The 12,583-nt window shown below is 39.6% G+C and overlaps 1 protein-coding gene across 1 annotated transcript in view; it reads right to left on the reverse strand.

Annotated features, from left to right (window-relative positions):
• The window catches only part of LOC101911269 (potassium voltage-gated channel subfamily KQT member 1-like), a 510,981-nt gene that overhangs the window by 463,835 nt on the left and 34,563 nt on the right, over positions 1-12,583 (reverse strand). The window contains exon 3 of the mRNA XM_055809352.1: positions 538-664. Within this exon, the coding sequence (XP_055665327.1) occupies positions 538-664 (127 nt within the window). The remainder of the gene's footprint in view (positions 1-537; positions 665-12,583) is intronic.

Genomic DNA, 12,583 nt, shown 5'->3' on the forward strand with positions numbered 1-12,583 from the left:
TTTATTAATCCCTCACTGTCCCACAGTTTCTATTAGTTACCTCTCCCCCCTTAAACTCTCTACTCCAGTGATGCTACCCACAATAGTCCCTCAAACCATCTAAAACTGCTTAACTTTAATACTATCCAGGGGTATTTTTCCAGAATTATACTTAACCCATTTCCATGTTTTTCCCAATTTATACTCACCTTTGCGTTTGCTCACTAAAGAAGACCTAAGGAAGGATTTTGTATTCAAAATCTTGCCAACTTGATCCAATTACACAAGCAGGTTTAATAAAGATTTCTTCACTTTATCATTTTGCCTCTCTTAAGCTGATGTCTGCCTGTGTCTCACAGACATATTTTAAATGTTCAGTTCTAGCAATTCAAAAGAAGAAATAATTGCACAGGTTCACAAAGCAGACAAGTGCTTGAGTGATAGACATAGATCAGAACTGCAATATGATGTCTGCATTAACTGACATCTTTACTTTAAACCAGATGATAAAAGCAAAGTTAAAGAAAAAAAAAAAAAGAGAGAGAGTTTAAATCTTACCGATAACTGATATGGGCTTTCTGGCAAACCGTATTCTTCCCTGGAAGCCAACATACTTACTCCTGCAGCCTGCAGACCACAATCGGACGACATACTCAGCACCAAAAAACACAACCAGAACTATTTCCTATTAGAATTAAAAGGACAAAATTTATTTTTTTTTTCATTAAAAGACAGACTACAGTTTGCACATCTAATTTATTCCTATGACAAATACAAATAAGCTTGTTGAGATGAAAGATACTATAAAAAGCATTGTGCCTAGTCTGCTCACTTTTTATATGCATATGCCAGACCGTATGTAAAAGGGAGATATAACGTGTTCCTGAATGTGATTTGCATGAGTAAAAGGGTGGTTTAAACTCCATTACATCAGTAAATCATAGGGGAAAACACAATATTCTTTTGGTTCTTTCCAAAACTTAAAATTAAAAATTAAAATTAAAAAAATTAAAAAAAAATAAAAAAAAAAAAGGGAGGCTACAAGCATATTATTCCTAAAACTAACAAACATATGAAACAATTCTAGATTGTGAAACAGAATTTATAAAGATCAAACCAAAAAGTGTAATACCAACTTTTTTGTATTCCAAATAGAATTATAGAATTACTCAGTTTGGAAGGGACCCATAAGGATCATCAAGTCCAACTCCCTGCTCCTTGCAGGACTACCTAAAATGAAATTGTATTACTGGGGAGCCCATTCCAGCGACCAACCAACCTCCCACTGAAGAACCTTTTCCTAATGTCCAATCTGAACTTCCCCTGATGCAGCTTCATTCCATTTCCTCATGCCCCATCACTGGTCTCCAGAGAGAGGAGATCAGCACCTCTGCCTCCACTGCCCCTCTTGAGGAAGTTGTAGACTGTGATGAGGTCATCCCTCAGCCTTCTCTTCTCCAAGCTGAATAAAACAAATGACTGCAGCCCCTCCTTGTAAGTCCTGCCCTTGATGCTTTTCACCATCTTGGTTGCTCTCCTCCGGACACACTCCAATAGCATTATGCCGTTATATTGAGGAGTCCTAAACCACTCACGCTGGGGCTCCACCATTGCAGTGCCGAGTGGGACAACCACCTCCCTCAAGCAGCTAGCTCTGCTGTGCTTGATGCAGCCCAGGACACGGTTGGCCCTTTTGGCTGCCAGGGCCAACTCATATTAACTCATATTTAATTTGCCATCAACCAAAACCCCCAGATCTCTTTCCACAGGGCTACTCAATAGCTGTTCATCCCCCATTTTGTATGTATAACCAGGATTGCCCTGTCCCAAGTGGTGAATAAAGCACTTGCTTTTGTTGATTTTCATACAGTTGACGATTGTCCAGCTCTCTAGTCTATCCAGATCTCTCTGTAAGGCCTCTCTACCCTCAAGGGAGTCCAAAGCTCCTCCTAGTTTAGTATCATTGCCAAACTTAATGTACCTTTGATTCCTGTATCCAGATAATTTAGAAAAACATTAAGAGCGCTGGCCCTAAAACTGAACCCTGGGGAACCCCACTGGTGACTGACCGCCAGCCTGATGTAATCCCATTTACTATAACTGTTTCAGCCCAACCCATCAGCCTATTGCTCACCCAACATATTATGGATTTGTCTAGCTGTGTGCTGGACAGTTTACCAGAAGGATATTGTGAAAGACTATCAAAAGTTTTGCTAAAATCCAAAACTACCACATCTACTGACTTCCCTTGGTCAACTTTGAGTGAGTTTGTCATAAGAGGGGATTAAGTTGGTTAAGCAGGAATTTCCCCTTGTGAACCCATGCTGGCTATGACCAATGACTGTGTTGTCTCTCAACTGTTTTTCAGTAACTCCTAGAATAACCTTCTCCATAATTATATTAGGCACTGAAGTGAGACTGACAGGCCTATAATTACTAGGGTCCTCCTTCTTGTCCTTCTTGAAAACTGGGACAACATTTGACCAGCTTTCAGTCAACTGGGACCTCTCCAGATTCCCAAGAGCATTGAAAAATAATGGAAAGAGGTCCTGCAATGACATTGGCCAGCCCTTTGAGTACCCTGGGATGAGCCCTATCAGGCCCCATAGATTTAGACACAGGTCTTGAAGACAGGTGGAAAAGGCATTAAATGTCTCCACTTTGCATCCCTATTTGTGAGGTGACCAACCTCATCAAGCAACAGCCCAATGCTATCTCTGCTTCTCCTTTTGCTATTAACATATATTTAAAAGTCTTTTTTGTTGTTCTTCACAGTGCTGGTCAGCTTGAACTCTAAGCGTGCTTCAGCTGCACAAATTTTGTCCCTACTGTGGCTAACAGTATCTCTGTAGTCCTCCTGTGTTGCCTGTCCCTGCTTTCAATGTCCTTGTATTTCCTTTTCTGTCTAAGTTCTAGAAGATCCCTGTTCAGCCAAGCTAGTCTTCTTCCCTGCTTGTTTGATTTCCAGCACTTTGGAATAAGCTAGTCTTCTGCCCTGCTTGTTTGATTTCCAACACTTTGGAATTGCCTGTTCTGTACTCTTAAGAGATGGCTTCTAAAAAGTGACCAGCATTCATGGACCCCAATACCTTCAAAAGCAGCTTTCCAGGATACCTTACTAACTAACTAGCTCCTTCAGCAGCCTGAATTCTGCTCTCCCCATATCCAGGATCAAACTTATGCTGGCAATTTTTCTATCACCAGCTTTTGAAACTCACCAACTTCATAGTTACTGTGACTAACACAGCCATCAATTACTACTTCACACACAAATCACTCTCTGCTTATAAACAACAAATCTAGGAAGGTACCTTTCCTAGTCAGCTACCTGCACCAAGAAGTTATCTTCAACGTGCTTCCAAAATCTCCTGGACCTGTTTGTGTCCACTGTACAATATTTCCAGTTAACATCTGGGAAGTTAAAATCACCCATAAGGATTGATTTTATTTTTTATGATGACCATGGTGTCATCGTCCTGGCTGGGTGGTTGATAGTAGACTCCCACGATGACTTCTGCTTTATTTGCTTTCCCCTTCTTCCTTACCCAGAGGCTCTCAACTGTGACAACACCAACAGCAAGTGTCATCCGATCCAACCCCTCCCTTACCTACAGCACCACCACCCCACCTTGCCTGCCTTGCCTACCCCTCCTGAAGACCTATGACCTCCATTGTGGCACCCCAGTCACAGGACTCATCCCACCAGGTTTCACTTATGCCAATGCTGTCATAGCTCTGGGACTGGCCCAAAGTTTCTAGCTCCTCTTTTATATCCCTTATGCTTTGCATGTTAGTACGGAGACATTTCAAATGTGCTCCAGTGTACTGAGCACATCATAGAACAGACTGAAGGACCTTGATAGCACACCACCCCTCAAACACCCGCATATCATGACCAGGTTTATCTCTAGCATATCTGTTTTAGCCCTTTTCCCCTTCAATTGTAGTATAAAGCTCTTTCAATGAGCCCTGGTAACTCCTGCACAAAGATCCTTTTTGCCATTTGAGACAGGTGTACCCCATCTGTTGCCAGCAGGCCTGGTGTCGTGTAGGCTAACCCATGATCAAAAAACCCAAAATTTCTGCCAATGACACTAGGCTCAGAGCCAAGTGTTGAGCTACTGGCTCTTCCTTTTTCTTCCCTCACTGTTCCCTGCAGCTGGAAGGATAGAGGAGAACATCACCTGTGCTTCTGATCCCTTAAGCAGTTGTCCCAAGGCCCTGAAGTCTCTCTTGATTGTCTTTGGACTTCTCTACTGCAACTTCATCTCTGCCTACATGAAAACTCAATAATGGATAATAATCTGAGGGCCATACCAGGGCAGGAGGCTTTCTCTTCTTATCTTTAACCCCGGCAGTGACTTCCCAAAGAAGTAGGTCCAGTCTGCATACTGGGCACCCTTCAGCCTGGCATCTAGGCGGCAGCATGTTCCAACCAGAGCTCTGCTGGGCAGCTGTGTCAGTTGTGGTGGTTGCAGAGTTTAGAGAGGACACGGCCTTCTGCCCAGTGGATACCACTGTCCCCGGTTGAGCTGACAGAGCCACAGTGCCCTTCTTGCATGTAAACTTTCACCCCACACCCTCTTTGCCCTTGCGGGTCACCAGTGCTCCCCAGAGGTTTTTTTTCAGGGTGGTCTCAGCCACACCGTGTCCTGTCAGCTGCTGTGGTGTGAGCTGGGCATCCCTAGCAGCTCTATCAGCTCCCCTGGAGGTTTTCCTCATTCAGGACACCCCTATACACCATGCTGGAGCATTCCGCTGCACGTCGTGCCAGCACCAGAGCTATTCACCTCAGCAAATTACACAGAAATCAAATAAATGAATGATCTATATTTTAATATTGCTTCCGTCTATAGCACTATATTGTAAAGCATTCATGCCTAACCAAGGATCAGTATGTTTTGAGATACTTCTAAAGAAAGCAGATTAGTAAAGATCACAACACTGACAGATTTGTCGAAATCTTTGTTCCCTCCTTCCTTGTTTTCCTTTGCCATTGCAATATATTAGCACAACCAAAATACAGCTTCTAGGCTTTGTTCCAACCCAAACTGTATCCAGTAACTCAGAGTTACCAAACACCTACTACATAAATTACAGCTTTGGAAAATATTTGTATTTTAACTTAAACATGCTTGCAATCTGCACCTGGGGAATTCTAAAGCACCCAAAGAATGAACACACTTAAATCACGATTTTCACTGAATAACAATACTGACAGGTCTTCAAAACTGACATTCTGAATGGCTGAAAAGAGACCAAAGTATTTCAAAGCTGAAAAGCGGATAAGAAAAACTCTAATATGTAAAATGTCACATCAGTTTTGATTTTTAACAAAGTTAGATTAATATTTCTGTATTCCTTCTACCTCCTTGTTTTGCCTGGAATGAGAACCAAGAAAATATGCACAGTCTTCATCTGTTTTCATGGCATTTTCAGCCTGACTAAAACCAAGGATTAGTAGAAAGCTAGGAAAGTTTACAGCACAGTTTCAAGGCAGAAGCACAAGAAAATACACAGCAAAATATCTCCACAAGTTTGATTTCTTTAATCAATGCATTATCTAGAGCTTCCACAAGTAATATTTCTAAGTTTGTGCTCCGTCTGAAATCTAAATGCAAACATTTATTCAAACATAACAGTCAAAGCACAATTCAAGAACAATCTTCAAAGGAAAACAATTATTGCATTTTAGAACTCTTGCAAAATGTTCTCTCATTTATTAAATTGTCTACATTTTTACCAGGTTCCTGGTATCATCACTCAGTATCATTTTTTTTCAAGTCTCTTATTAAGGTTCTCTTATTTCCACCAAAGCACAACACTGTCTATATAGACCTGGCAGACCTGCTGGAGTAATAGTGCTGAACTTTTGCAGTAGCCTGTGAAGTCATGAGCACTTATTTCTGCAATTTGACAGAAAGCTAGTACTAAAGCTTGAACTGAAAGAGCATTTCTGAAGCAAATGGTTCCATGTCCTTATCTGTAGGCTAAAATGTAAAATGGCTGAGCTCCACTAAGCTCCACCTCAGAAATACATGTGCTCCCAGTCTTAGAGGACGAAACACAATTCGAAAGCATATTTATATGATTTTGTTGACAATGTTAGCAACTTACCCTTTGACAAGGGAAGATATCCACAGCAATTCAAATGAAAAAAAAAAAACAAAAACCAAAAACCATGTCATCCAGCCACCTCAAAAGCATGCTTCTGCCACTCAGTAGCAGTTTATTCAATGTCAGTCTTAACAGACAGCACTGATGGCAGTGGAAGAATTATTTCTACAGAAACCACATATTAAAATCACTGGATCAGTTAGGTTAAAAAAATTGCACAGAAAGGAGAAAAGCAGATAAGTGCTGAGGAAGCAAAACTTTCTTAGGCTTAGGTTATTCCTTCATGATCCCCTGAAGGGACTTTTAAAAGCTGAAATTAAACGTATCTGGGCTGAGGGTATTTTGTTCTCTAGGCAAATTCCAGAATCTATGATTTTATTTCAGCCGTCAACAAGAACCCATCTTGGTTGTGTCCAGGAAACCCTGCTGAAATCAATAAGGTTGCACAGTCTATGGAAAGGAAAAGTATATTGTTGACAGGAAGGAGGAAGAAGGAACCTCATCGTCAATAAATCTGAAATTAATTACTGATCTCCATTCATTTTGTCCTGGACAGGTCCATATTACAAACACCACAGCAATTAACACATTTGTTGGCAGCTTCAGACAGGCCAAAGACCAAAAGAGCATGGAAACTGGAGAAACATCACAGCTCTATAGGTGGTCCCTTGGGGGGCGGGGCAGGGGGGTGGGTGGGGGGAAGGAAGAATATGAAATTTACACTGTTGTGTATATTTTAATGAAAGATAGAAGACATCAATTTCCAGGGCTGTCAAGGCAGATCAAGCTTCACCTCACTAAATTCACCTTTAAAAAAGCCTAACCTGCCTCCTTTTCCTCCTATACACATAAACGCTTTTCAGAACCTTAAATTTATTGCCTCACATTTACCTTCTGGTAAAGAAAAAAAAAAAAAAGAAAACAACCAGCAATTTTCTGGGAAGTCAGAAAAAATACTTGTTCTTAGTGAAATGGCAACAAAAGATGGTGAAGAGTTGTTCCAGATAAAACATGAACCAGAAAAAATCTGCAAAATATCTGCAAATTAAATGGTATGCCAAATATTCTCCTGACAATTTACATCCATCTGTATTTCAATTTGAGATTTTTCTCCAGATTTCTGAAACTTTCCAGAACTCTTACTTTCAAAATGGGATTATACTCACAAGGATCCCACAAAACTTTTTTTATTTAGGCTCCCAGCAGTGCTTCTTCCCTTCTGCAGGTAGTGAAGGAAAAAAAACCGTGATGAAGGATTCTCAGCAGATGTCATTAACCTGGAAAGCTTTTTGGCATCAACAGAGAGCCAGGGATTAGCTCCTCTAATTAAATCAAAACCAAAAATAGCAAGTAGGAACAAATTATTACCTCAAAAAAATAAGAGTCACATGAGTCTTGGTCAAAATAGAGCTAGTAAATAATCTTGGCTACTCTATATAGCAATTAGCTTTGAGTGCCAGCCTTCCATTTTTCTCCACAACCCTTCTCTGAACTCCTGTGAGGAAAGCAAAGGAAAGCAAAGCGGCATATCCTTTGAACAGAACAGCTGTCATAAACTGTCAGGACATTTGCCATGACCCATTGAAGGATCACAGGACAGGTGTGGAAAAACACAGAGCATCATCCTTTGTCTGAGGCACTGAACCTACTCCAGAGGCACAGCCAGAGGCACACTATTGACAAATGTACTGGTGGAGAGGGTCTTTAGGCAGCAGTGCAACTCGAATTATCTTCCAGGAAGTGGAGCACAGAGTAAGGAAACAACAGTATGGATCAGATTCTTCACACTCACATTAGTCTCTTCCTGTTTTGTTAGTGGTAAAGGACATTCTTTTCAATTTGCCACAGAATACTTCGGAAAGCATTTAACATGAAGTAATTGCCTATTCACTGAAAAGAACTGACATATAATATAATTACAGATTTTAAACTGGATGGACTTGTACAATCAAATACATCTGCTAAAGTCAGTAGCAGCATTCTATTATTCTGTGCTTGTCCATGTTGTCTGGGGAAAAAAACAAACCCAAAACCAAAACCACACACCTATAATATTCATTGCCCAGTCAGGTGGAAGCCCTTAAACTCATTTCATCTTTATATTTTTTTTTTCTTTTTCTGAAGTCTAGCCACCACAGAAGTTTCCGCTCCCCACCCCCCCCACCCCCCCAAAAAAAGCATAAAATAATACATAGTAATGTTTATGCTCTTCTTAGTATAACTCCGTTTTATTAATTTTATTAAAAAATATGAAAAAATAAGCTTAAGGGGGAATATGTATGCAAATAACTTCCATCCCTATCTAATTCAATCAGTCAAGTAAGAACCTCTTGTGGAAAAGCCATCAATTTTTATCCAAGAATGCCATTGATAACCAAATTAAAAAATGCTCACATTAGCACAGAAAATCAACATTTTGTACTGAAGTGTGCGTAACTGAAATATATAGCCTGGAATTTACAATATGTTCCAGTACAGTTATGGATAACTGCACAGGGGAAGCAGGAGAAGGGAAGGAGTTGGGTTGGAGTGATTAAAGTGCACACATAAAAAAGACGAGTATTTTCTCAGCTGCAGCTGTGTTTTAGGTGGAGAGCACACACAAGGCTCTCTTCACTTTTTTTATTGGAATATTTAGGTGCTCGGGTAAAAGGAGGAAGTGGGATGGCTAAATGAATAGTGTGTGCTCACGAAGATTCAATCAAGGAATGACAGCTCAAAACAATGAAGCCTCAGAAGCAGGCATAAAGGTTTAACAGTCCAAATGTTTGCACACGTGTACTTATGTCCAAAATTTAATCTGATAACCTGTCTTCAAGGTTTTCCAGTCCTTAGGGTTGAAAATGTCAATTTAGTGACCTGTTTAGCTAAATAGTTACTCAAATGCTATGAAAACCTACTGATACTGAAAATACTTACTTCCTACCATCATGCTTACTCTTATAAAGATGACAGACATCATATGTGAAAATATAACATCCAATATATGGAAAATGCCAAACACTGCTAAGTGTCCTATAGCATCGTTAGCTTATTCAGACTTATATCTCTTAGACTAAACCAGTGCACTTAATGTTTAAAAGTCTGAAGTCTTTTCTTCAAAAATTCTTTCCATGCATGCCTGATAAATATGCTGAATTTTCTGACTTCTTACCAGGAGTGTCTTTATCTTTGAGATTATCAACATTTGCTATTTCCTGTACATAATGAAGTTGTGCGCTAATGAGGGAACCACATGGTGCTCCTGTCACATTACCTGTGACACCTACCATTCAAGTGAGTTGAGTGAGTTGGAGAGGAAGATTGAGGTTTTAATTCTGTTTATGCAAGCAACAATTTTTCTACAAAGAAAATGAACTACAGTCTCAATTATTTGTGAGCATGACTTTTTTCTAGACTTGCTTAATTCAGAAAGATACCGCTAAGGCAAACACAATCAGACAGTGAATCAAGAAGATTCAAGAAGTTAGTGCCTGAAGTTCTTCATTTCTCTATAGATCACCATTACTCCACAGGAGCCTTCCAGTTCCCCAACAGCATGCCTTGAAGTCTGACCTGAAGGGACCACCTCTGGTAGGAGGGGAAGGGTTTAGCTTTGCTCCTGGTGTGGAATATATCCAATATGAATATCCACTTTGGAACTGTAAATAATCACATTGATGTTTCTTTACCTTTTGATTTTGGGAGGGTCTCAAAATATTGAGGAGAGGAATAGGAAAAGTCCTGCATGTACCTCTCCACCTTCCTCTCACTCCCAAGTCAGAAATGTTTCTGTAGTCTCTTTGGCCACGTTCTGAAACCACTTTGCACAAAAAAACCTCTATAGAGCTGGAGTAAGAACTGAGTAAAATTTGACTAAGGGCATGATGAGTTGGCCCTTTATTAGTTCATCTCAGCCATACTTCGTGCACAATGATTTCTATTTTAGGTAGCTGAAAAGCACACAGCAATTGTCCAACACAACATGTTCTGTACTGCACAAGGGCAACCCACACAGTAATATAACCCACAAGAATAACTGTATTGCAATTCACAGTGAGAAGCTTGAAAGTTACATTTGATTCCAGAGAGACTATGGCAACTCAGCAAGATCATGTAGCAGATAAGCTTATAGAATATGTTGAAAGGCTTGTGGAATCAATTTTTTCTTAATATTTTTAATATATGAAACGATATTCCATATCTATTTTAATGATGTTTTATATTCAAATAATATAATACTCCTGATCTATTTTTTCATCTTCCCACATACCAATAAGAAGCTCATTAAGAAACAGGGATTCTCCCTCTTGTTTTATCTCTTACAGGTTTACAAGAAGTAAAAGAAGTAAAAGAATAGAGCATTTGAGTCATGTGTTTATTTTTATTCAGATGTATTCTAAACTAATATAGTCTGACTCTTCCATAGTATTAAAGAAATGGTGTGGGTTTTTCTACTGAAGCAGTTTACCAGTCAGTGCCTTTAAAGGATCAGACATCTCATTAACACCTGCTGTTACACAGGCAACATACACTACACAAATATCACAAAATGCCACTAAACATTAAGGGGCCTACTCTATATGCTATAATCTGTAGGAAATTCATTATCATCCGTAAGAAATGATCTGGTGAGGCCAGCAGAAGAAGTACCTGTGAATTTCATGTACTAGGTTATCAACATATCACTTTATTAAACAGACCTAGAGAAGGCCATAAGTGCTAGTGTCACATGGCAAAGCACAGATTCAGAATTATAAATTGGCACAAAAAAAAGGAAAAGGATAAATATTCAATCATTTTTACTTTCTAACACTGATTGCTTTGATGGGATGGAGAAAATGCCCTCAAACCTATTAGAATGCATACAGTTCACCACAAATCATAAGAAGACCAAATTAAGATTATATACCATGCAGCCTTTTTTCTACTCTGCTAACAGATTAAAGATGGCACAGCATTTTATGATATGACTACATAGATTAAGTGGGAGAAGGGACAAAAGTTGACACAAAAATAAAGGAATGGGAGAGCTCCTCCACTATAGACAAGAAAAGTGCATTCTCTTTTAAAAACATATTTGAAAATGGTGTCACTAATGCACTACTTCCAAAAATGAAAAGCCATCCTGAGGTTCAGTTCAGAAACAGAGCAGTTAAATACATACATGCCTTAGGTGGCTTAAGTCAACTATCACTAGCTGCTCTGAAGTTTGGGTACTTTGAGAAGCCTGTCCTACATATAGAACAGGAAGATGTATTCATGGCATTGATGCAGAAGAAATCATTATATAAAGCCAAAACCAAGCACTGACTTGAGGAAAGACACAGAACTGTGTGACCCACCTACAGCCTAGCACTCTTCGATCAGATCCTCCCCTCAAGCCCTGACTCTAAATACAGCCACAGCATGAGCTTCCATCCTGAAAAGCTTAAGCAGCAGCTGATTTGGGAGCTCCTAATCTTCCGTCTCAGTTTCTTCTCCGGAATGTTAGTAAAAGCTATATGGTGAATGTAGTCAGTCACCACATGAGGACTGCTAGCAACGAAGCAATGTGAGAGGGCAGCGAGGGTCTGCAACAAGGGCAACAAGTGAGGACCCCGAAAAGAAAGTCTTTAAAAGCACTGTGTACCCTCTGTTACTGTAGCACTATGAACTACAAGTGTTAATGTATTTGGAAGATACATTGTTGCTTTTTTCCAGTGAAGAAACACCTCAAAGGAAAATGGATGTGTAAAGTCTGTCTCCCAAAGGATGAGGTACCACAGGAGCTGAGGTCATCTAGAAAAAACACTGGAATCCAGGATCCAGCCCTGCTGAAACAGGGAAGGTGATCACAGCTGAAACACTAAGACTATTCACCTTGTTTGTGGCTCTGCTGCAGAAAGCTTCTAGGACAGCACATGCCCTTTAAAGTCTTATAAGCCTGAGAAAACTACAGCAGGAAACCACTCATCAGGACTGTAGTGACCCCTGGTGAAAGAAAAAAAGACTCAGAAGTGCTTTACATATTTTAATAGATAATAGTTTTGTAAGAAAGTCTTCATTGTTTGCATTGAAAACAGACCACTATCAGAGATACAACACTGAAATAAATAAGCTTTGGTCCAATTCAATATATCAACTCCTACACCGTTTTGCCATTACCACTTAGCCTGAAAATGTTGCAGTGATTCTGCATTCAGATATGTGCTCTGAACTGGAAAGCACATTAAGATAGACAGTACTTCCTATCCCTCCTTCATTTCCATTGCAATGACCACAACATTAAATGCATCATGGCATACAAGTGGAAATTAAATTAACAAAGTTGAATCAGTATGATTTATAGCAAAATCATAATATTTTCTCGAAGTCAAGAAGACTCAGTATTCTTAAATTTTAAAAGTTAATATCAAAATATTACAAGAGTGAAAAATTTCCCTTTCACCTACAACGCTGTCATACAAATTGAAGATTTATTGCATTCTGTTACTCATAGTGTGTAAAAACATCATGTGTATGATAA

Source organism: Falco peregrinus, chromosome 6 (genome assembly GCF_023634155.1).
Source record: "Falco peregrinus isolate bFalPer1 chromosome 6, bFalPer1.pri, whole genome shotgun sequence".
In the NCBI taxonomy this organism is placed as follows: Eukaryota; Metazoa; Chordata; class Aves; order Falconiformes; family Falconidae; genus Falco; species Falco peregrinus.